The sequence below is a fragment of the Lithobates pipiens genome, unplaced genomic scaffold (assembly GCF_037356315.1).
Source record: "Lithobates pipiens isolate NorthernLeopardFrog02 unplaced genomic scaffold, aLitPip1_a1.2 Scaffold_16, whole genome shotgun sequence".
In the NCBI taxonomy this organism is placed as follows: domain Eukaryota; kingdom Metazoa; phylum Chordata; class Amphibia; order Anura; family Ranidae; genus Lithobates; species Lithobates pipiens.
Window position 1 is genome coordinate 456,583,867 of NW_027507748.1, and position 22,594 is coordinate 456,606,460.

Genomic DNA, 22,594 nt, shown 5'->3' on the forward strand with positions numbered 1-22,594 from the left:
GAAATTTTCAAGCCTTGCCACAGATTCTCAATTGGATTTAGGTCTTTGACTGGCCCTTTTAACGCATGAATATGCTTTGATCTAAACCATTCCCTTGTAGCTCTGGCTGTATGTTAAAGGTCGTTGTCTTGCTGGAAGGTGAACCTCCGCCCGTTTCAGGTATTTTGCAGACTTTAATAGGTTTTCTTCTAAGATTGCTCTGTATTTGGCTCCATTCATCTTTCCATTAACTCTGACCAGCTTCCCTGTCCCTGCTGAAGAAAATCATCCCTACAAAATGATGCTGATACCACCATTATTATTATTATACAGGTTATATATAGTGCCAACAGTTTGCGCAGCACTTTATAACATGAGGGCAGACATTACAGCTACATTACATTTGGAATCAGAGGGCCCTGCTCATTAGAGCTTACAATCTAAAAAGGAAGGATCAATTGATACAAAAGGTAATAGCTGTGGGGGGATGAGGTGATGGAGGAAGTAAAACAGTGTTAGTTAGAAGCAGGACAGGCTTCTTTAAAGAGAAGGGTTTTCAGGGATCGCCTAAAGATGGATAGATTAGGGGATAGTCGGACAGATTGGGGTAGGGAGTTCCAAAGGATGGGAGAAGCTCTGGAGAAATCCTGGAGGCAAGCATGGGAGGAGGTGACAAGGGAGCTAGAGAGGTTGGTATTTTGGAACTAGGTTAGTGATGTAGCTGGGGGCAGTTGTGGATGGCTTTGTAAATTATTGTTAGTACTTTGAATTTTATTCATTAGGTGAGTGGAAGCCAGTGGAGGGATTGGCAGAGAGGGGTGGAGGACACTGAATGGCTGTTAAGGTGTATGAGTCTGGCAGGGGAATTTCAAGCCAAACGTGGTGAACTTTGGTGTAAGCTTTCTCACAGTCGCAACAAGGATCTTATATTACCACTACCTCGTTTCTATATTGTCATGTGGTTCGAACTTAGATGAGAATTCAGTTTCATTTGGATACAAGTGAAGAGTGCTGCTAAAATATATAAATAGGACTTTTTTTTAGTGCTATGTTTATACAGATACAACACCACCTGGGGATATTCTTTGATAACGTCTTGTGGGAGGGACGAAACGTGTTAGTTGACCGTGGGTGGTGACGCCATTTCCGGCTGGGTTTTAACACTTTATTCAGCATTTTTAACATGTGAGTGGATAGTTTTTTTTTATGATTATTAAACGGAATTATGCTATATTGCTTTTTCTGCCATTCATTTACATCCCATGACAGTATACTGAGAAAAACTAACGCTACAGCTTGAGACACAGCCCATGGGACAACAGAGCCCAGCCATCCTTACAAGCGCTTGTGACTTCTGTCACAGGAGTCATAGATATATCTGGTGAGTGAGAGGGCACACAGAGGGGAGCACTCGCCACTTTATATTGCACAATTGAAAATTTAAAGCTGCACTGAAAGATTATGAAATTTATGAACATTTTATGGAGTTTAGTTATGGTTATAGATTATTATTTATTGCACTGTGGTAATGATGTGTTAGCATTGGGTAGCGCTCTTATATTATGATTTCCACCTTCTTCCACGTGTTTGCTGTGTCCCCCACATGACTTCTCGCAAACTGCTTACGGGACTTCTTATGGCTTTCTTTCAACTATGGCTTTCTTCTTGACACTCTTTCATAAAGACCAGATTTGTTGGAGTGCACGACTAATAGTTGTCCTGTGGACGGATTCTCCCACCTGTGCTGTAGATCTCTGCAGCTTCTCCAGAGTTATCATGGGCATCTTGGCTGCTTCTCTGATTAATGCTCTCCTTGCCCGGCCTGTCAGTTTAGGTGGATGGCCATGTCTTGGTAGGTATGCAATTGTACCATACTCTTTCCAAAATTTTTGGATGATGGATTGAACAGTGCCCCGTGAGATGTTTAAAGCTTGGGATATTATTATATATTTTTTTTATAACCTAATCCTACTTTAAACTTCTCCATAACTTTATCCCTGACCTGTCTGGTGTGTTCCTTGGCCTTTGTGATGCCATTTGTTCACTAAGGTTCTCCAACAAACCTCAGAGGACTTCAGAAAACAGCTGTATTTATACCGAGATTAAATTACACACAGGCGGACTCTATTTATTAATTAGGCGACTTTTGACGGCAATTGGTTCCACTAGATTTTAGTTAGGGGTATCAGAGTAAAGGGGGCTGAATACAAATACACGCCACACTTTATATATTTATTTGTAAAAAAAATTGAAAACCATTTATCATTTTCCTTCCACTTCAAAATTATGTGCCACTTTGTGTTGGTCTTTCACATAAAATCCCAATAAAATACATACATTCTTGGTTGTAACATGACAAATGTGGAACATTTCAAGGGGTTTGAATACATTTTCAAGGCACTGTATGTATGCCATTCTTTCCAGTATGCCATATATGCCTGTATTATACTGGAATGCATGGCACATAACCTCTAGGAAGCAGTTAATTTAGGTGGTAAGCCTACATTCATGTAACAGAAAGAAAATAAATGCTAGGGGAAGCCACTTTCACAGAACCCAGTCAAATAAAAAAAAAATTGTATGGTAAAAAGCCAAGGATAAAGAATACAAACAAAAATCAATAGAGGCTTTTACTCTGTTGCAGATCCATGCACTTTGCTAAGGCGGCTCAATGCTGGCCCACCTCACATCACAGGAGCAGCCATTTTATCTCTTCCCATACAGTTGGAGAATGGAACCAGTTCTTATTTAATGTCAAAATAATTACTATTAGAATGGAGAAGTTAAACCGACCAAAAAAATGTGTTTATAATTTTGGATAGAATTATGGACAAGACAGACTTGATGGTCATTTACTGCTCTCTGTATTCTAGCTGGCAGGTATGTTCTAACATAATGGCAATTGTAGTACAGTACCTAGGGAAGTCACTGTCCAGCCACAGCAGCAGAGCTGAATGGATCACCTGTGTCTTCCATCCACAGCTAAATGCCCAATGTACATGGGGTCAAAAGACTCACTACAATTCAAAAAAACACATAGCCTGGTCTCCTTTCTCTTGCTTGTTGCTCTGTACAGTAAATTTATACGGTATCTCTGAATATAAATCAGACAGCATGCTACCTCAAAAAGCATTCTGGCTTTCCTTTTGATCAAACCTAAGCCATGACGAAGGGGGGGACTTTGTTTTGCATACTAGCACATTATGCCATTGTCTTGCAGGTTTTTTTTTTTTTTACTTTAGCGGTTCACTACCGCTTTAAGGATGATAGTGGCAGGCAGGCGAGTCGGCGTGAGGGAGAGGACATTCAGGCAACTATTTGGTGAAGTTGCAGTCCGGATTCGGACAGAAGTCTGCCATTTAGTGATGCTTGATTTAGAGAGTTTCAGACTTCTGAATCCCAATCATTGTATAGTGGTTTGCTCATTCTGACCTGGAAGTCAGGCGGAAGAACCAGTGAAGAATGCGGGGGACCCAAGGATCAATCAACAGTCTTGAGTGTGTTGGTTTCCTTATAGACTTCTGCCAGAGAAATTTAGCAAATGGAGCCATGGTTCTTGAGGCACCAGAATACCAGATATGGTTATTTAGAATTTTGATAGTTAACCTCTTGCTGCCCGCATAATGCATATGTGCAGAGGTGAAGAGGTGAACAGGGTGAGCTTTAATTACCTCATGTCACTCATATGAGTCTATGGGTGGCATAGGTTTCTGTGCTGAGAGCACGTTCATTGTGTGCTCCCAGCACAGAGACTGAGCTGCCAAAGAATGATCTCAGCCTTTACTAATGATCGGAAACAAGGCGGGACGAACTCTTGATCTTGTGACCACCGTAACAGCCAATCACAGTGGTCACATGATTAGGCAGATCTTCCCACCCCCTGGGAAAAACAGCCCATTTAAAGGAATGCTAGGTGGGCAGGAAGGGGTTAAAGTTAAAGGGGCTGGAAAGGGATTAGAACACCTGTTAGATTTGTATTGCTTTCTGTGCCTCTGTTAGGAAGATTCACTCTACTTGTTCCATTTACCATCTTCACAGAGTAAAAATTAAAAAGAGAATCCCACATTTTGAGTTTGCGATCAGAACAGGGATAGAGGGGAAATCTTCTAATAGGGACACTAGTTCTGGTGACAACCAGGGATTCCTTTACTATTGGGGGATTTCCTCTCATTTCCTATATTGACTACGGGACAGGATGCGAAGGGAAATCTCTCCAGGTGAACTCCGATAAAAAAAATAAAAATAAAAAAATAGAAAAATAAATTGACTGTTTATACCCCTCAATTACCCTATCCAAAATATATTATAATATTAGAATGACGTACTCTTGTTCCTTTATGACGGGAGTTTGGAATGAAGCTCCTCTAAAACAGTGGTCATCGACGATGTCCTCAGGGCCCACTAACAGGCCAGGTTTTATGTATTACCTTGGGGGGATGCAGACTAGAATACTGCAATCACTGAGCAGCAAATTATATCACCTGTGATGTATTTCAGTTATCTTGCAAACCTGGCCTGTTTGTGGGCCCCGAGGACAGGGTTGATGACCACTCCTGTAAAATTTCTGTGCATCAGCTTTCTTCTCAGATTTTGCAAAAAGAGACCACAAAACACAATTTAAAATTAGTATTTTTTTTTTTTTATAAAGACATACAGCAGGGAAATACAATAAGTGTTGCTGAAATGTTTCCAGGAAATCTTCATACATACAGTATTTCACATTCTGTACTAAAATTTACATCAATGGCAGAAAAATAAACAGATGAGATGTTTCCTGTAAAGTGCAGTGACAAGTACTTATAAATCACAGGCAAATAGTGACAAATTCCCATGAGAAAAATAAGGTTTACCACAAATGTCTACACATTATTCTTCAATAACAGTCAAATATTGTACAAAGTATTTACAAATAACTTACAATATAGTAGAGAAGCCCACGTCTGTGCAAATTGCGGTATCACCACTGAATAAACATCTCTATATAACACAGTCACCCTAGTAATGGTGTATTGTGTCAGAGGGGTAACAGATTGTCCCGTGATCCCAATTCCCTTTTATCAATCATGCTATAGCGGTGCCAACTTATCACCAATGAAACGGCAAACTAACTGAAATAGAGAAAGGCTACTATATTTTGCAACACAGAAAAAATAAGTGTGGTCCTTTAGGAGATCACATTTGACTCTATCTTTGCTGAATTCTGCACATGTTATACCCATTTCCTTTTTGTTTTGAACTTCTTTTAAAAAATTTGATCCAGGATAATAAGGCTGATGGGGAAAATACACAAGCACTTTGCCCCGAATGCACAACAGATTTTTAAACTCATTGTGCCAAGTGACCTTTTCTTGAAATTGGGACGTAGCTGCACAGTTTGAGATATCTTCCATCTTCCTGCTTATGCTAAGCAAGCTTGGCCAAAAAGACTAGAATAACATCACAGCAGCCAAAGCAAGCAATAGCCCACAACTGTATGTCCTGCACAATTAGAAAAAGCTAATGAGCTGCTGCAATACAATGGAAGGACATTGCTTACTAACTATGCAGGTATGCATGCCATGAACTTTGTGCAGAAAGCTTATCTCTAATGTTAGCACTAGCACAAGGCATCTTTTTTAATATAAATATATACAGAAGTATTGCAAATTCTCAGTTAGGAAACGTCTGCGCTAACTAGCTTGGTACTAGCCAACGCATCTACTGGCATAAATGCAGGCTTGAAAAAAATTCAGAAATGGTAGCCTGCTCTTAATATTTAACAAGTGTCACACAAACTGTAGCACCTATGAGTTGTCCGATTGTTTATATCTAAAAAAAATTGATCCCAATAAAGATTTTTTTTTTTTTAACATATCAAAAATGAAAACTTTTTGGTACAATTTTTGACGGGTAAGGGTATTAAATGCTGAGGAATATACTAGAGTATAAGCATTTTTAATGTTGCATTTTGTTTAATGTGGAAACCTGTGTTATTTAAAGGGTATTTGAGCATATGTTTGTTCATGTCTGCATTGTTCACCCAACTCATTTAACAGATCCTGTTTTATACTTTACACCAATTTTATTGGTTCTGTGCATGCATTCTCTTTTATAGAAGAACTGTCAAAATGCATGCTCTTCCATACTCTTATAAAAATAGAATTACAGATAAAATTGGGCTGATTTAGTAAAGAAGTTGTGGATGTTCAAGAAATAAATTGTGTGAATTTTCACTTCACTCGTGCAGATTTTATATGTACATAAATTTTCTTTTCGTATGCTTGGATAACCGAAGTGAACAGTCGCAGTTTATTGTGTGAAGGTTTTCAATTCTTTTAGTAATCCAGCCACAATGTTTTCTGCCTTTATAATATAAGCATATATAGTTGTCATTGGGTTCAGCAATTTATTTTTTCTAGTATTTGGTCAAACCTACTTGGAATATACTTTTTAAATTAAAACTTTTCAAAATGAATGGCATAGGTAATCGCTGGCTTCTCTACAACTCAAAAACTATTGCTAATCGGTAAACCTCTTTACCTTGCAATTTTTATATAAAAAAAAAAAATGAAAGGTTTAGATTCAAGTCTCGCAGATTACTGAACTGCATGTAAAAATAAATTGCATTATGCTCAGACATCAGGGGATCAACACTAAAAGTATACATAGTAGCTGAAGTGTGTACCCTGTTTCATGGAATTGTTGGAAAATGCTCTAGAATTACCTTAAACCTGAATGTTGTCATAGGCAACATATGGCAGTAGAACTTCAAACAATTTGATTACCAAAACAAAACCTTTTTTTTCCCTCTCAAATATTAGACAGAGATCTGCAACCCCATTCCCTACCTATGCAAACATTGCATTGTTCCTATTGCTGCCTAAAATTCCATGCTGACCAATGGCCTGGTCACCCAAGATCACTTTTTAGTGGGTTAACGCTTAGATCTACAACACTGCATAGACATCCCGAGCATTGGCTGATCTTTCCATCATTAATCCCCCGTTCACATCGGCACAATTTGACATGTCAAATTGCAGCCTATTGCCGGCAACGGCACTGTCCCAATTGGTGCAGGTCCGCACCAATTTCCAAAAGTAGTTCCTACACTACTTTTGGCGACTTCGGGGGCGATTTCAATAGACATCTGTGCATGAACCCACACAGATGTCTTTCACATTGCCCTAAACTTGCACTATAATGTGGGTTTGAAATTGTGCGTGTTCAACTGAAGTCGTGAGATTTAAAACCAGCGTTCAGTGTGAACGAGGGCTAAAGACATGGGGGGGTCGTAATGATTTACACGTCTATATTTAATAGAAACTTGTTAAACCCATTTTTTTAAAGTTTTATATGAAAATGTTCTTGTATATCTAATGCAGAAGATATTTTACAAAAACAACGGTTATAATCTAAGTGCCAAAAAGAAAATAATATTAGGAGGTTGACAATTTGCAGTATTATTAGGGAGTCACTAATGTGGGGTCAGCCGATTTTATTTTTTATTTTTAACATCAATTATTTTTGGCATCCCAAACATTCTGATTCTTTTCAAGGGTACATCAACGTTGATGTTGCTAAAGTTGCTGTTACTAAAGTTGCTAAAGTCTCCCCAAAATCATACATCATGAATATGCTTTCAAGTAAAAAAAAAAATATATATATAATAAGGATCCAGTCTACTCTAGAAAGTTGTATGCATCAGATCTAGCACAGAAACATACTACATAGGAACATTGAAATTATTATGACCACTAATGTTATCAGAAATTAAAGTGCCAAATACCAATGCTGTCATAAATGTCTCAAATGGTTGGTGCCCAAACTGCATGAAATCATTGTGGAAGCAAAAGTAGTAGTCACACCTCGACTGCATTTTCCTGACAAGCAGTCACTGTATGACTACATCAATTTACTCATTCGATATCAAATTATTTCCTAATTGGTATTCTTGCTTACTGCACAATCATTGGCAGCTTATGTTTAAGCTGGCCAGAACTGTCACTTTTGCCCTTGGGCATGTGAAGAACTGCAAAAGATGTTTTTATGGTCTGTTTTACAGAATAATTAAAGCTGGCCATGGAAATAAGCGAGCAGTCTATCTTACAATATTTTCTGGGCCATTTTCTCTCTGAAGGCCATTTTTGGCTGTAGAATTTTTAGCGCTAAGCACACTTAATGTGACACTAAACTCAATTTTATTTTACATCAATCATTCTAAAGTATCAAGCATAACATGATTCGGCTTTCTTTTCATGTCTTGTTTAAAAGTCTCTCACAAAGCTTCTGTTTTGTCCTGTGCACACACCCTATCCTTCACTGGTGTATCTCACCACTACTAGTGTAGAGTGAGCAGTGCCATTATTTCTGGTTACATGCTGTACTGTGTGCTACAATACCAATAGAGCTGAAAGTGTCTACAGGTAGATGTGTAGTCCATCTTGGTGGTGAGCAGGAAAGGGTGGCTACATTCACATACACAAGGGGGACACAGAGAACGAATGTGGCCACCCTAGAACAGGAAGTCTGAGAACAGCAGAAAAAGCTTGATAGATGGAAAGAGATGGCAGGTATGAATAGTCTACTAATATGTAGAAATATTGCATTTATTTCATTATATAAAAAAAATAAAAAATAAGTTTAGTGTCACTTTAGCTTGTGTGGGAAACCTGGTCCCCTTTGAAGTCCTGTGTTTCTTTCCACCAGCCTCTACCTCATTACCATGTCCTGTAGTGACATAGAGAGAAAATCAGTAGCATGAGCAGTGAGATGAGTAGTTAATTACTCGTTTCTTTAGAGGGGATCCTTTTATTTTTAATTTGCTGACTGAGTCACTTTAAACAGCAGCGCTTTAGTCACTTGAGTGCTCCTATTTAGGGTAGAGGTGAAAAGGTGCTCTGTATGCTCAAAACTTTTTTAATGCGATTAGGGCTAGAAAGAGAGAACCAGACTTGGGGAGACAACTTTCAGGCCATCTTATAATAGGGAAAACAACAATTTAATATGTCTTGTCAAAATGATTCAGATGTGATCATTCATCTCTTTTTGACCAAATAACATTTTGCCCCTATGAGAAAGAAAGAATAAAACCAAGTCCAGATTAAAAAAAAAACAGTAATTTGAAAATAATGTAAAAAGAAGCATATACTGCAATTCTGAAAACCAGCCCAGCTGGGAATAAGAGATTGGGAGCTACATTTATGCTCAATGAAAAAAAAAAAAAAATCAGATAAGTGTTATGTTATTATACCCATACATGAGGTATTTTTACCATCCACCACCCTTGGGGGTAATCCTGCTTTCAGTCCTGGTAAACACAGAACAGTCAGTGAATGTATGGTAGCCTTGCTTTGATGTTCTACACACAGTACCAGAGTACAATCATTGGAAACGTTCCAACCTATGTATATAGGAGGATGAATATCATGATCAATATTCTGACAATCTGGGATAAAGCTGTTTGGTTTGTGTGGAAATTTTACTCCATGTATGGGCACAAGAAGAATTATACTATGAGGAGTACAGTGCTGAACCAAACATCTCCTGAGCCTGGAATATGTTATTCTCCCTCATATTCCTTCTGCTAATAAAAATAAAAGTGCGCTATAGAATTTCAATTTTTACTAGTGTGTTTTAAATAGTATAAGTGTATGTTATGGTTTATGCTTTCCCCAAAGCATCCTGAAAACACCTGGTCAATTTAATGTTTTGGAGTAGCTATTTTCCACGAATGCCAATGCAAGCGAAGACGCTTCAGTCTAAATCAAATGTTCTACGGTTACAAAGGCTCGCTTCTGAAGTATGGAAAAAATAATCTTTTATCAAATCCTCACGCCATGTAAAACCGACAGTGTTTTCTTTCTTTTAAAAATTGAGTCACAAAACATTGAGCTGGTTTAAACAACACAGTAAAAAAACAAAAAAAAAAAAGGTACAAAGTATAATAGTCCTTTATAGATTAATTTTGCACCTGTATGTGAAGAATTGGATGCACTTGTGGAAAGTGCACGGTCTTGGAATGTGGAGCAAAAGCACCATCCATATTTGATGTCACACTGAGACACATAGTCCTGCAGTGGTGAGGATATTCACCACAAGAAAGTGAAATGTTGATGGTGTAAACACTGGTTTTAGCTGTGTAAACTGAACTTCAAATACAGAAAGTGCAGAGTTCAAATGTGGTTCACTCTGGCACGTGACATCATTTCTCCTTGACTACCCTATTCATTGGCTTTGATTGTTCGCATGCAACTGATCAGGGTAAGGAGAGCCATCAAGGCACTTTGTGCCTATTTGGTGGAACAGGTAATCATCTTCACTCTTGGACCTCCGCCAGGCATTTTTCCACCCTGTTCTTCCCATTCATTTTGCAGTCTGGACTTAGCCAACCAGGTCATTCCTGCATTCATATTTTGTTGAAGTTCAGCCCTTGATATCTGAAAAGCTGGTGCTGCTGGCATTACAGCTTTCACTGCAACTTGACGAGGTGCTTAAAGTGCTGGAAGCTGTTCCTGATTCTGTAGCGATTAAAACAAAGATGTATTATCACCACCAGTTAAAAAACAAAACAAAAAAACAATCCACACAAAGCAAGCCTGACTACAAAGAAGCTCACCTGAACTGCTAAGAGAATGCACTGACTTGGAAGTTCCAATAAGAGTCATTAGGTTGCTGGCAGGCACTATTCCTTCTTTGTTGGTACTTAGATTCTTCACAAACCTGCATCATTTTCAGTAACAAAAAACATAAAAAGCACCTTTATATACTGCACATGCAAATCAGACATAACATTTTCTTCTATACTGCAATATTCCCTGATCCTGGATCCCATCTGAAAACTATACAGATTTTATCTTAGTGTCCTGCTAGCTGCTGAAGTAAAGGGATGGATGGCACTAGCAAACTTTTAGCATGGGCCTTTTATTAAAACCCCAAAACAGGTAATGATCACACAATAACATGTAGAATTCCCATGCTAGGTAATCATTTTGCATTGGCAAAGGAATCCTGCATGGGCTGGAAACAATGGTTTGTGACCTTATTTGATGTTTGAATAAAAGATGTAATCTTCCCATGAGGAGGTGCGCTGGTACCAGAACAATAATTGCATACAGTACTTCCTGATAAAACTGAAACTTCTAACTGAACTCTCTGCTGTGGCCAATTCTACATAGACTGTGTAACTTGCCCCAACAGCAAGGTCATTCAACACTAGCCACTCACCTCCCAACCACAACTAGATGTTACAAATTAATGTGTGATACCCTTAGTATACAACAAATCTCATCTAAAGGGGGAGTAAAGGTGACATTCCTTTTAAATAGCAGTGAAGAATAGATACATCTGAAGATTTTTTTTGTTCATGCATTTTCCACACATCAGAAGCATACATATTTTTATTTCTCTGACTCCATAGTCACTATAGAGTTGTGCTGAAAATTGGTCACTATAGCAAATGCTGAAATTGGATTACACTATAGAATATGACATAAAACACACAAAGTACTTGTTCTTATCAGCATTCCTAGTGTATACTGTATTGTGAAAGCAACAAGACACTATGCGTTCCTTACCACATTCCCTCCTCTTCTTCACGTATGAGCTGAACTGTATCACCACTTTTCACTAGAAGCTCCTCTGAACCGCTCTTTCCATAGTCAGCCGCTATCGTATATTTCCCAGGGCACTGATAAAACAAAAAGGAGATTACACTTAGAAGTAGTCCTTAGCTACAAAAGTAGTAAATGAGTCTACTTCTTAACAGAAAACCTTGAGATAAAATAGTGTGCATTAGTTTCATTTGTATATGTTCTGCTGAAAATCACCAAGATTTCGCCTCTCTCAGGAATGGCTAAAGCCTAGTTCGTTCAAAAAAACCTGACAGCTCAGATCGGGGCTGCAGGACTAACTATTCAATATTAATACAGCTATCTGCCCTGCTGAGCTATTGTGTTCCTGTAGGGGGACATCCCCCCTGCTAGAACACTCCGGTCAGCCAGTCGGTGATCGTTAGCTGGTCTTCAGACCTTTTTTTGTTCATGACCTTTCCACAGAAGCTGAACGGCCAGCTTCTGTCGGAACCGGCTGCTGTCCCCGCTTGGCCGAGGTTGGCCACTTTCTATTCTATTCAGACTGTGTACTAGGCATTAAGGTAGCTTTCACTATCAATAGATAGGAGTTGTTTAGGGTAGCTTTAGAAATAATTGTTTACAATCTTGTAAGGGAATACTCAACATAAACCTAATAGAGGCAAATATTAAAGTTTTCACACGTTGGTATTATGTCCCCTCCAGGCTTGCTAAGATTTTTCCTGATACCTCACCTCTATGTTTTCGGGATTGTAAGCAGGTGGGTACTATGCACCATATTTGGTGGTCTTGCCCACGTATAAGAGGCTTCTGGAACAGATTTTTCTACATGGCACGGAAAGTTACAGGCATTGGAATTCCACAAACTCCTACTATTGGACTACTGAACCTCGGAATAGAAGGTGCTCCCAAACACACCAATAATCTTTTTTTTTTTATGCTCCTAGGAGCAAAACTTACTGTTGCAAGAGCTTGGAAAACAATGCCATTTGATCAATAGTCATCTATTATTAACTACATCACTTGAAGTAATGCACCTAGGCAGTCATTACATTTATTTAATTAATTTGGAGGGGCAGGGAGGGGGCGGAGGGCAGAACCGAAATTTCCGGGGGGAGCAGGGGGACACGTACAGTTCACAGCTAGATCCCAGTTGGGGTGGCTTGCGTGTCTCCCTTGATCGCTCTGGAACAAAATCAGATTTTGATACTCTGCCGACCCCTGCTCAATCTTATTATCCTATAGCAAACAAAGAATTTATTGTCACTAATTTGCTCTGATCAATGGTTTATTACAAAACTTTCAGGGCATTAATTAGCATTGATATATGTTATAAATATGTTGTTACATTAACATCGCTGTTATCTTCTTAAATTTTGTTTTTGATAAACCCTACTGAATGGCTATGTTGGCTCCCGGTTTGGGATATTTATTACTCCATTGTTTTGTTATATTGATGAAAAATTTTCAATAAAAATATTGAACAAGAAATAATTGTTTACCATTACTAGGTAGCAAAAATTTGCTTTTGTGCAATTTCCAGAGAGGAAATAAATAGTAAATTTACACTATTATTGAGCTATCCTAACCAAGTCCTTGTTGGTTATTATAAACATTTTCATGCTGTGACTTAATGGATTTGTTTGCAGCATTCATTTCTAATGTCCCTGTTATTACATTTTACATTGTGTCCCCTGCAGACAACCATTAGCTGGCTAATTTCAGTGTATTTCCCAAACAATCGCTAAGGTCTCCATTTCTTTTCAGCCAAAAAAAATCATGCATGGTTGTGGAAATAGCTGTAGTTGCAAGTTACTTCAGCAGTAGGTTCTTCTTCCAATAGCCATCTCATGTCTATGACATGCCTTGGGTATATCTAAAGCCAGGTACACACGGTACGATTGTTGGCCAACTGAGCCTAAGATTCTTGTCAAAAGGGTATGTGCCAGGATCTTGTCTTGCATACTAATGGTACACAACTGTTGTGCCACAAACAAGAACGTAGTGACTTACTACGAGGAATTTCAGCTCTTGAGCGTCACCCTTTGGGCCCCTTCTGCTAATTTCGTGTTCGGTGAGCATTGATTCCGAGCATGCGTGTTTGTACATTTCTACTTTTGTGTGATGGATTTGTGTACTGACCATACGAAAATCTGACATCAAACCGGTGTCCGCCGAAAATGTACTAGCCTGTCATCCAACATTTGTTGGCGGAAAATTGGACAACGTTTGTCAAAAGGAGCGTACTAACGGTAAGATTTTAGGACAACAGTCTGTCAAAAGACAATCCCCTGCCAACAATTGTATTGGGTGTACGAGGCTTTAGGGTGACTGCCAGGCAATTTTAACAGTTTTGGATGGATGGGTTGATAATTGTTAATGCAGTAGTAATAAGCTCAGTGCTTGAGACAAAGGCTTGGGTGGCCTTGAAAATGCACATCTTCACCCCCTGTTATCCAGATGACATCACTTCCGGTCTGTTCTGCATCCTACAAGAAGCTCTATGCCATCATATTGGTTTCCACTTCCTCATCTAAGCTGTTAGCCATCCTGACGTCCAGACTTTCCTGGCTGCAAGTTGTAGGAAGAGGCTCCCCATCCCAGATGCATGAAAAGCTGTCGGCTCACGGATTATATACAGAAAGTGTAATTTCTTCTTCCCATGTGAGTTGCTAATTTACAAGTATTTTTCAGTACAATAATTAATGCTGAACTTAGTTTGGTGCGCCCCCCCCCGCCCTTTCCCCGTGTGTTTTCTTGGCCCTGCAGATGTAACCATCCACCCAATATTCCTATCCTGGTCTGAGGTTCGCTGTTATGAGACTGTCCAGCAGAAGCCCCCACTGTATGTCAAGCCTGACTTTAAACAGCTGCACCTTTTTTTTCTTACCTGCAAGGCAAAGGCATAATGTGCTAGCATGCATTACATACTAGCAAATTATGTGAAATCTGCCTCAAAACGAAGCCTTCCAGCAATGCGATCTTATCGCTGGAGATGGCGTCCATCTTCCCCTGGTCATCCTTCTGGGTTTGCAGACACCGGCTCTGACTGGCTGGAGCCATGATGAGGTCTCTCTAGGGCTTGAACGCAGGAGCTGCCATTAACGGCATAGGGCTCAGAAGGAACGGCACCGTTCCTTCCGAGCTCATGCACCAGTGATGTCACTGGCTGCACACAATGTAAGTATCTCCTAAACTGTACACATTTAAGAGATATTTACATGACCTATGGGCAAGCCTTATTATAGGCTTACCTATAGGTAAAAGTCAGCAGAGGAAATTTACTTCCTCTTTAAGATGTCACAATGTGAGTAGCCATTTGTACTTTCACCCCAGTAAATATGTTAATATACTACACTCAGATTGCGCACTGCTGTTTTTCCTTTTTGATAATTGCTAATACTACAGAAACCATCAGAGCTCATCCAGTAATATGAATTTATTAAAGTGATTAATCATACATAATCTAACATGTTCAGCTCACGTCTTTTGCAATGTTCAATTTCCTAAAGTCATATTATTAAAATGAAAAATAAGAAAAAGTACATAAAGCACTGTTAAAGTATTTGAAAAAAAATGTATGGCACTTACCAACTTTTTATCCACTGTTTCACCACCTTCACCACCTTCTTCCTCAGCATCAGAAGAATTCATTGGATCTTCCCCACTGGACCATCCATCATTATTTTCTTCGGAGGCATCCAGTGATTGGGATGTTCTGTTCCAACCTAATAATGATATATGCATATGAGTTTGATATCTTTAGGAGTGACAAGTCTAATTGCTACGGTGTCCATTTTAGGCTTTTCCTCAGGAGGCTTTCCCTCCAAATCAAATCCCACTCCTTCAAGACATGGCCAAGCTCAGTCAAAAACAGAGTTAGCTGTCTTCTAAACTGAAGTAACATGCCTTTGTCATCCTCTAAATGCCTGCTTTTGTTTTCCCTAGATCAGTCAGCCTACAAACAATTATCCCTTGGATTGCTGTCCTCCAAACATAGATGTGCTGTCATGCAAATCTTCAAAAGCCATCAGTTGTGATTCTTCTTCCTAAAAACAGAATTGTCCTGAAAACAGAAAGGACAACTGTACTTTCAGTTAAAGTACAGTTATCATTCTTGTATGTTCCCTCTAAAAAGAAACCACTCTGTCTGATTTCTTCTAACAACTTATGCGCAGTCGGGTCACATCTTCTCCATCGGGAAACTAACCCATAGACATCTCTGGATATTGACTAGCCTCAGAATGTTCTGCATTTCTGGATATTAAAAGCCACCCAAGTACTTTCCACACTGTTAAAATGTAAAGCAATAAGTAGCCTTGGCCTTGTTAAAGTAAAAAACAGCTCTTATTGCAATACTCTTCTCCTCTCTGGTGCTGTCACCTGCAGTTTCACTGCTCTGAGGTCCAGAACTGGTCTTTTGGTTTGAATGACACCTAGGGTCATTCCAGTTACTTCTTGTCTGCTTCTGGGTAATAGGGACATGCTTCCTAGGGGTATGCAATCAAGCCAGCCTGGGCTCAAAGGAAAATACTGCAGAGAACATCACCATATCATTTCACAGCTCCATTCTCTGCATCATTCAAGACCTGCCTATTGTCAAACTAAGAAGTGGTGAAAAAGGAGCTGTGGTATCAAATGGCTGGACCAAAGACCCAAGGAAATGATATGTATGCAATCATTTTTTTCTTAATTAAGTGTACACCAAGGGGGTAGACAGCAAATCCTGGAATTGAGAAATACGACGGTCAACCCTGTTACTTAAAAATAATATTAAAGCAATACTAAAAGGTTTTTGCTTTTTTTTTTTTTTTTGGTAAAGGGACATGTTGGGTAAGTTTCCATCAATCAGGAGCTGATCAGTGTATGCAGAATAGAATGTCCTGGCAGAGGGTATTTCCTCCATTCATTCCTTTGTGTGAATAGAGGGATCCATTGGTTAATTTCCTTTCAGCCCTATGGCTGAGCAAAATGAACTAACAGTGCATGGCTAGCTTTAATCTGATTTCTGTGCCTGTTTGATTGGATGGGGCTGCCTGCAAAGGAATATTCTGAAATGGACACCATATATATTGCATCAAGGCAGCAAAAAAACAAAAACCTCTCACCTATCAAAAGTTTATGCTTCTGAGTGATGATGGCATTTTTTTTCACATCCTTAATGCTATACAGCCCATACAGGTATACAGCTGATACAGAGTTACTTTGCTTACTGATACACACTTCAATAATATTACATGCAGTTAATGAGGATATTTACTGGCAATTTCTACCATAATGCAGTACACAAACACAATGGTTCATATACTACGGTAAAATTAAACTCAGACTAAAATCAATCAAAGGAACATAGATCAACTATTTTAGGCCCAAATTCATAAACGAAAAAGAGCCCCATGATAGCCAACGATTATTGTCACCTACCATACCCACAGTGACCTATTAAGAATTGAGGCATTTGTAAGTTTGATAGCCTTCTCAAGCAATTAAAGATGTGATGAAAATAATGCTTCTACTGGTGTAGATTGGAGGAAAGAGACAAGTGTTTTTGATTTAGGGTCACAGATGAGTCCCCCAAAGCAATAGGCCCTTAACAGTTTCTACAGTTTGCTCCCATACCGCTGGATAAATCGAAGTGTTTTGTATCTGAAATAGAATATAGCACCTTCAGAATTTATCTATCTAAATATGTCTATTAGGGATATATTAAATTTGAAAGATCATATAAATCACTTTAGTGCATTGTAACCACACCATGTGCACTGCAAACAAATTCAAATGCATGCCAAAAAAAGAAGCACTCTTTATGCACTTCAAAAACAAGCACACATTCCCCCCCCCCCCCCCCCCAATACCTCTTCGACGGATGTCTGCAGAGGTCAGGTGAGATGTACTAAGCCATTTGGACTTCTTTAGTGGGAGAATGGCACATGTATCTGTGAAAGAGCTGGTTATAAGTTCTATCATTCTAATAATTCTTATATGGATGGGAGATTGATAAATACTGATTTAAGCCAAGTAATATTGCTGCAAATGAAAACATAGTTCTAGCTCAGTGCACAACCAGTTGTTTTTAGCTTCACAAGTCCTAAAAATACCCAGTAATATGTAAGGGAGTTTCAGAAATGGACGTTCTTGAAATTATAGAGTGACATGAGTTGTGTACAGATTATGGATATTTATACATACAAATTTAAAATGTTTATTTTAGGGCTCATTTACAATGCTGTGCTTAAAAGCACAAACTTGCTTTCTGTATGCATTTTCCATTGAGGAGAGTATATTTTGTGTGGTTCCATATATGTGCATTTTTATTAAATCCTTCCCTCTAGTCTAAACAAAATCAACCCCGTAGCACAACTATATTGGTTCTCCACACCTGCAACTTTACACAAGTAGCAGCAGTCTATACCCATTTGTAAAGGCTGTCTACGGCGTGCTGTGAAACGTTCTATTACTAGAGGGAGAACATCTGGGGGGCATAGCAGATGTGCAATTATTTTTTTAAATGCATTTCAAATATGGTTCCATTCAACTGCCTTTCTGTGTTTTCGAAAACTGCACCAAAAATTAGTAATCACAAAACCTGCTAAGCCCAGCCATACATGGTTTGAACCCGCGGAAAGTCAAACCATTAATGTGCAAGGCTGAATTTACCAAGTTGATAGATTGAGCAACTTGGGTAAAACCAGCCTGCCAGATCTGTTTCTAATAATGCAAGCGGCTGCTATAGACGCTAGCGATAATCGTGGTCTTCTCCTAGTGGGGATGGCTTCCTCCACCCACCAACTGCTCAGCAGGATGAATTCCCCTGTCAACACTGTCTGTGCTGATGGAGGAATCAAGGAAATTTCTTACATGCAACCCGAGTTGAATGAAAGAAAAATAAAAATAAATGACCCAATTCCCCTATTCACACACTCGATGTGAACGGGGAAATCCTCCCGCTGTGGTATTATATTTGTAAACTTTCCCGCCGTCAGATTACAATGGTCAGTATTGCTGGCTATAGCTGGCTGCACCGATTGTTCGAGAATAAAATGACAGGCTGGATGTACACAAGATCGATAGATTAACTTGTGTATAACCATAACCAGTCTGCCCATACATAGACTGAAGATCAGCCGGTCCCCTACTGAACTGGGCAAATTTTGATCCATGTATGGTCAGCTTAAAAACAAAGATCAGAACTGTGCCATTGAAAATAAAAAAGCAAAACTCTCAGGTAACTTAAAAGTGTATCAAAGGCCAAAACTTTAATAAAAGGTAGAAAAGGATTTTTTTTATATATATCTGTGTCCCATTTGAGAGATTTTCCCCTTTACTTACTGTTCTGCAAACAAAAAAATTAAGCGAGAGGTAACCGCTCCAAAGTGAGGGGAAAATCCCCTTTTATGCCGCATACACATGATCGGACAATCCAGCGGTCAAACCGCTGGACTTTGCAGTGGAGGTCCGCTGGACTTTCCGAAGGAGCGGAGCTGCCCACACACGACTGGACTTTTCCGGCAGGTTAGGCCCGGTGGACAATCTGACGAACTTTGGCGGGAGTCTGCCGGATTTTTGAAATGAACGGACTTGCCCACACACGGAGAAAAGTCCATTCATTTTGAACGTGGCTCCAGGTAGACGGGACTAGCAAAGGAAGTCAATGTAGCTGCCTCCATCGGCGAGATTGACACCTTGCTAGCCCCGTCGCCTGGTATGGATACCGGTAAGCCCCCTGCCCACAGACCCTGACAACCAATGGCCAGGGTTGTCGGGAAGAGGCCCTTGTCCTCATCAACATGGGGACAAAGTGCTTTGGGGTGGGGGGGCCGCCTTCCCCAAAGCACCCTCTCATGTTGAGGGCATGTGGCCTGGTACGGTTCAGAAGGGGGGGGGGGGGCGCTCGCTCATCCCCATCCCCTTTCCTGACCGGCCAGGCTGCGTGCTCGGATAAGGGTCTGCTATGGACTTTGGGTGGACCCCTATGCCGTTTTTTCGGTGTAGGGCTTCCCCTTTACATCCATACCAGGTGATGGGGCTAGTGAGGTGTCAATCTCGCCGATAGAGGCGGCGACATTCACTTCCTTCGCTAGTCCCATCTACCTGGAGCCACGTTCAAAATGAACAGACTTTTCTCTGTGTGTGGGCAAGTCCGTACCTTTCAGAAGTCCGGCGGACTAGCACACAGATGGCCGGATTGTCAATTTTGAGTTAAAACTTCTAAGTCCGCCAGACTTTTGGAAAGAAAAAGTCCGCCGGAGCCCACACATGGGCGGATTGTCTGGCAGACTCTGGTCCGCCGGACCAAGTCTGCCGGATTGTCCAATCGTGTGTACGCAGCATTAGAGGTCACTGGAAGAGGTGCCCCTTTTAAAAGATTTTCCATCTATTTTTGTTCTGGGAAAAGGAAAAATAGAGAGTGCATCTCCTGAGGGGAGACAGAGAGCAGAAAAAATACCCAACATAACCCCTCCCTACCAAAAAAAAAAAGTTTTAACTTAAGATACCCTATGAAACCTTCATCTAGGAACAAATCACATGCCTGAATATTCCCAATTTAAACATTAAGGTTCATATTCGACTAATCCATTTCTAAGAGTACAATTCCTCAATGTACTCTACAATTGAACAATTCAAAAAATAACGTATGCCTTGGTATAAACAGTAATGGTTTGTAATACACATACACAGTCACATTTTTAAACACTGAAATAACCTGTATTTCTGCTACTCGTGATTTCATGTGCCACATTCATGCAATGTGCAGTAATAATCTGAAGGATGAAACAATTGAATCACTCTACCTCTTAAACCAAATGGAGTTGGGTCACTCTTTACTTCATGGCGTTTAGTTTTTTTGTCAGGGCTGGTAGGGGAAGCTGCAAGAGGATGAAGAGGGGAAAAAAGAGAAATACAGATATTGAAGGTCTGAAGAGGATAGGGTGATCAATGTCAACAGTTACCTTTGAGTTTATCATGGGATGATTAATAGGTTTCAGTTTAAAATTTTAGTAGAACTATAGTAGAGTGGTCTGCAAGTCAACATCTATGCAGTTATCACTGCCACAGTATAGTCTTTATCTGCTCTAGATTATCTCCCTATTATAGAGGAAACTCAAAAGCACCTCACTTGTTCCAAATCCACATAAAAAATAAAAATAGTAACCAAAGGCCCTCAAACATTTTATCTTAAGAATTTTAGAACTTGCTCAAAATTTTAAATAGATCATTAACTCCTGGGATATAAAAACTTCCATCTTAAAAGGGGTTGTATCCTAAGGACTATAACACCAATTTACCAAATCAAATGACAACCTATTACATGGGCCTACTATAGCAGTAAATTTGATGCAGCTATCAAATATGGTGGTAAATGCAGATCTCTGTACATGTATGGCATTGGTCTGTATGTGGTTATCCCTCTTCTTTTCAAACTAGTTTTTATCCAGTTTAGTTACAGATCTATATATATTATATATAAACTACACTAAACATCCAGCTGAGCAAAGATCAATATGTTGAAACAATGTCACACTATTCTAATGTATGGAAATAGAACATGCTGGTAAATACTTAATAGAAAACCTTACTATTCCACATTTTGTATTCATACTATTATTATGTTTATTTGACTTAATATAATGGTGGAGTCATTAAGAAAGTGCAAATATTGCACAAGCATTTCAAGTAAGGATTTCAAGTAAGGAATGTATATTTGTTGATACATTGTAGACTAGTCTACCCTCAACCCTTTTACTTCATAAAGTGCAGAATTGAGAGGCTTAATGAAAAAAGTATTTAGCAGTGATTGTTGCTACAATGCTGACTCAGCCTGGACTTTTATTGAGTAAAAGCACAAGCAGGAAACAGGTCAAACACTATAATCTTTACTGGATTGCAGTATCTTTAGAGTTGATGATGATGTTTCTGATAGGGACTAAAAACTTGTGCTTTTAATTGCTTATTGCTAAAATCAACACGGCAGAATATCATTCCAAAAAAACTCAAAGGCAGCCAGTTAGAACACAATTTTTAATGGTGACGTTGTTAGCGAAAGAAACATAAATCATATTAGTGGATTACTAATACAGTTAAAAAGAATGGTTAGAAAATATACCATTTTGCACAGGATCAGTATTAGTAGAAAAAGAATAAAAATAACTGGTCTTTCTCCGTTTCCATTAACCTTTTGTGTCACTATATGCTTGTTGTGGTTGTGACAATTTGAACTGACAGTTAATATGAAAAATGTCAGTGTTGTACAGTGGAACAAAACAGGTATTCTACTTCCAAAGTATGCTAAAAAAGGAGGACTAACTTGATGCTAAATACTGCACTGACAATTTACTTCCTTGCCTTTAATCCACAAAAGAATGACCTAAGAGGTGCAGAATTGTGGCCTATTACCTTATCCAATGTGTAATGGACAACATGCGCTGGAGTTTTCCATAGTGACTTACAAAATATAACTGGCCCAAAAATACATAGCCTGTTCATCGTTTTTTACCCAAAACAAATCAGCGTCCTCTTTTCACTCTGAAATTGGACTTTTTTGTTTTGGACAACACAGACACTTTCTATTATGATAATCTAGGTACTATTGTTTTCTTATGAGTTCTGTCTGTGCAAACTCTACATTGGGTGACAGGTAACAAAGAATGAAATATCATATTAAAAGGGTGATTGCATTGTTATCAAATGTAAGGGGTGATTGTCTTACCAAACCTGACAACATGGCTATTCATGTTTGGGCATTTCTAGAGCTAGTCACCCATCATGAAATCTCTGATTATAAAAGTATCCTTCCAAGTCTTCCTAAGAAAAGGGAATAGTCCTTTGTTTCAATATCTATATGTAGACAGATTCTGGTTACAAAAATGATGAGAGTCTGGCAAAAAACACAGGACAAGATCAGAGCAGTTATAGCTCTCAACAATTCTCCCTTCTGGTCTGCAGCCATCCAGATTTTCAGCATAGATAAATATACTTATGCCTACTCCATGTAGTGACATATTCCCTTTTGGCCAATTTTGCTAATAACTATGTATTTGTTTCTGAAA

General features: G+C 39.2%; 1 protein-coding gene across 11 annotated transcripts in view; it reads right to left on the minus strand.

The window, feature by feature from the left end:
* Nucleotides 1-4,595: 4,595 nt before the first annotated feature.
* MCF2L (MCF.2 cell line derived transforming sequence like) overlaps nt 4,596-22,594 on the minus strand; it is a 363,789-nt gene continuing 345,790 nt past the window's right edge. For 8 of the 11 annotated variants that reach the window (XM_077482867.1, XM_077482862.1, XM_077482863.1 and 5 more), the window contains 5 exons: nt 20,339-20,413; nt 15,138-15,274; nt 11,532-11,644; nt 10,574-10,677; nt 4,596-10,475 (listed from right to left, as the gene is read on the minus strand). In XM_077482867.1, the coding sequence (XP_077338993.1) occupies nt 10,381-10,475; nt 10,574-10,677; nt 11,532-11,644; nt 15,138-15,274; nt 20,339-20,413 (524 nt within the window). In that variant the 3' untranslated portion in view covers nt 4,596-10,380. The other 3 variants (XM_077482873.1, XM_077482872.1, XM_077482869.1) reach the window with 2 other exon arrangements.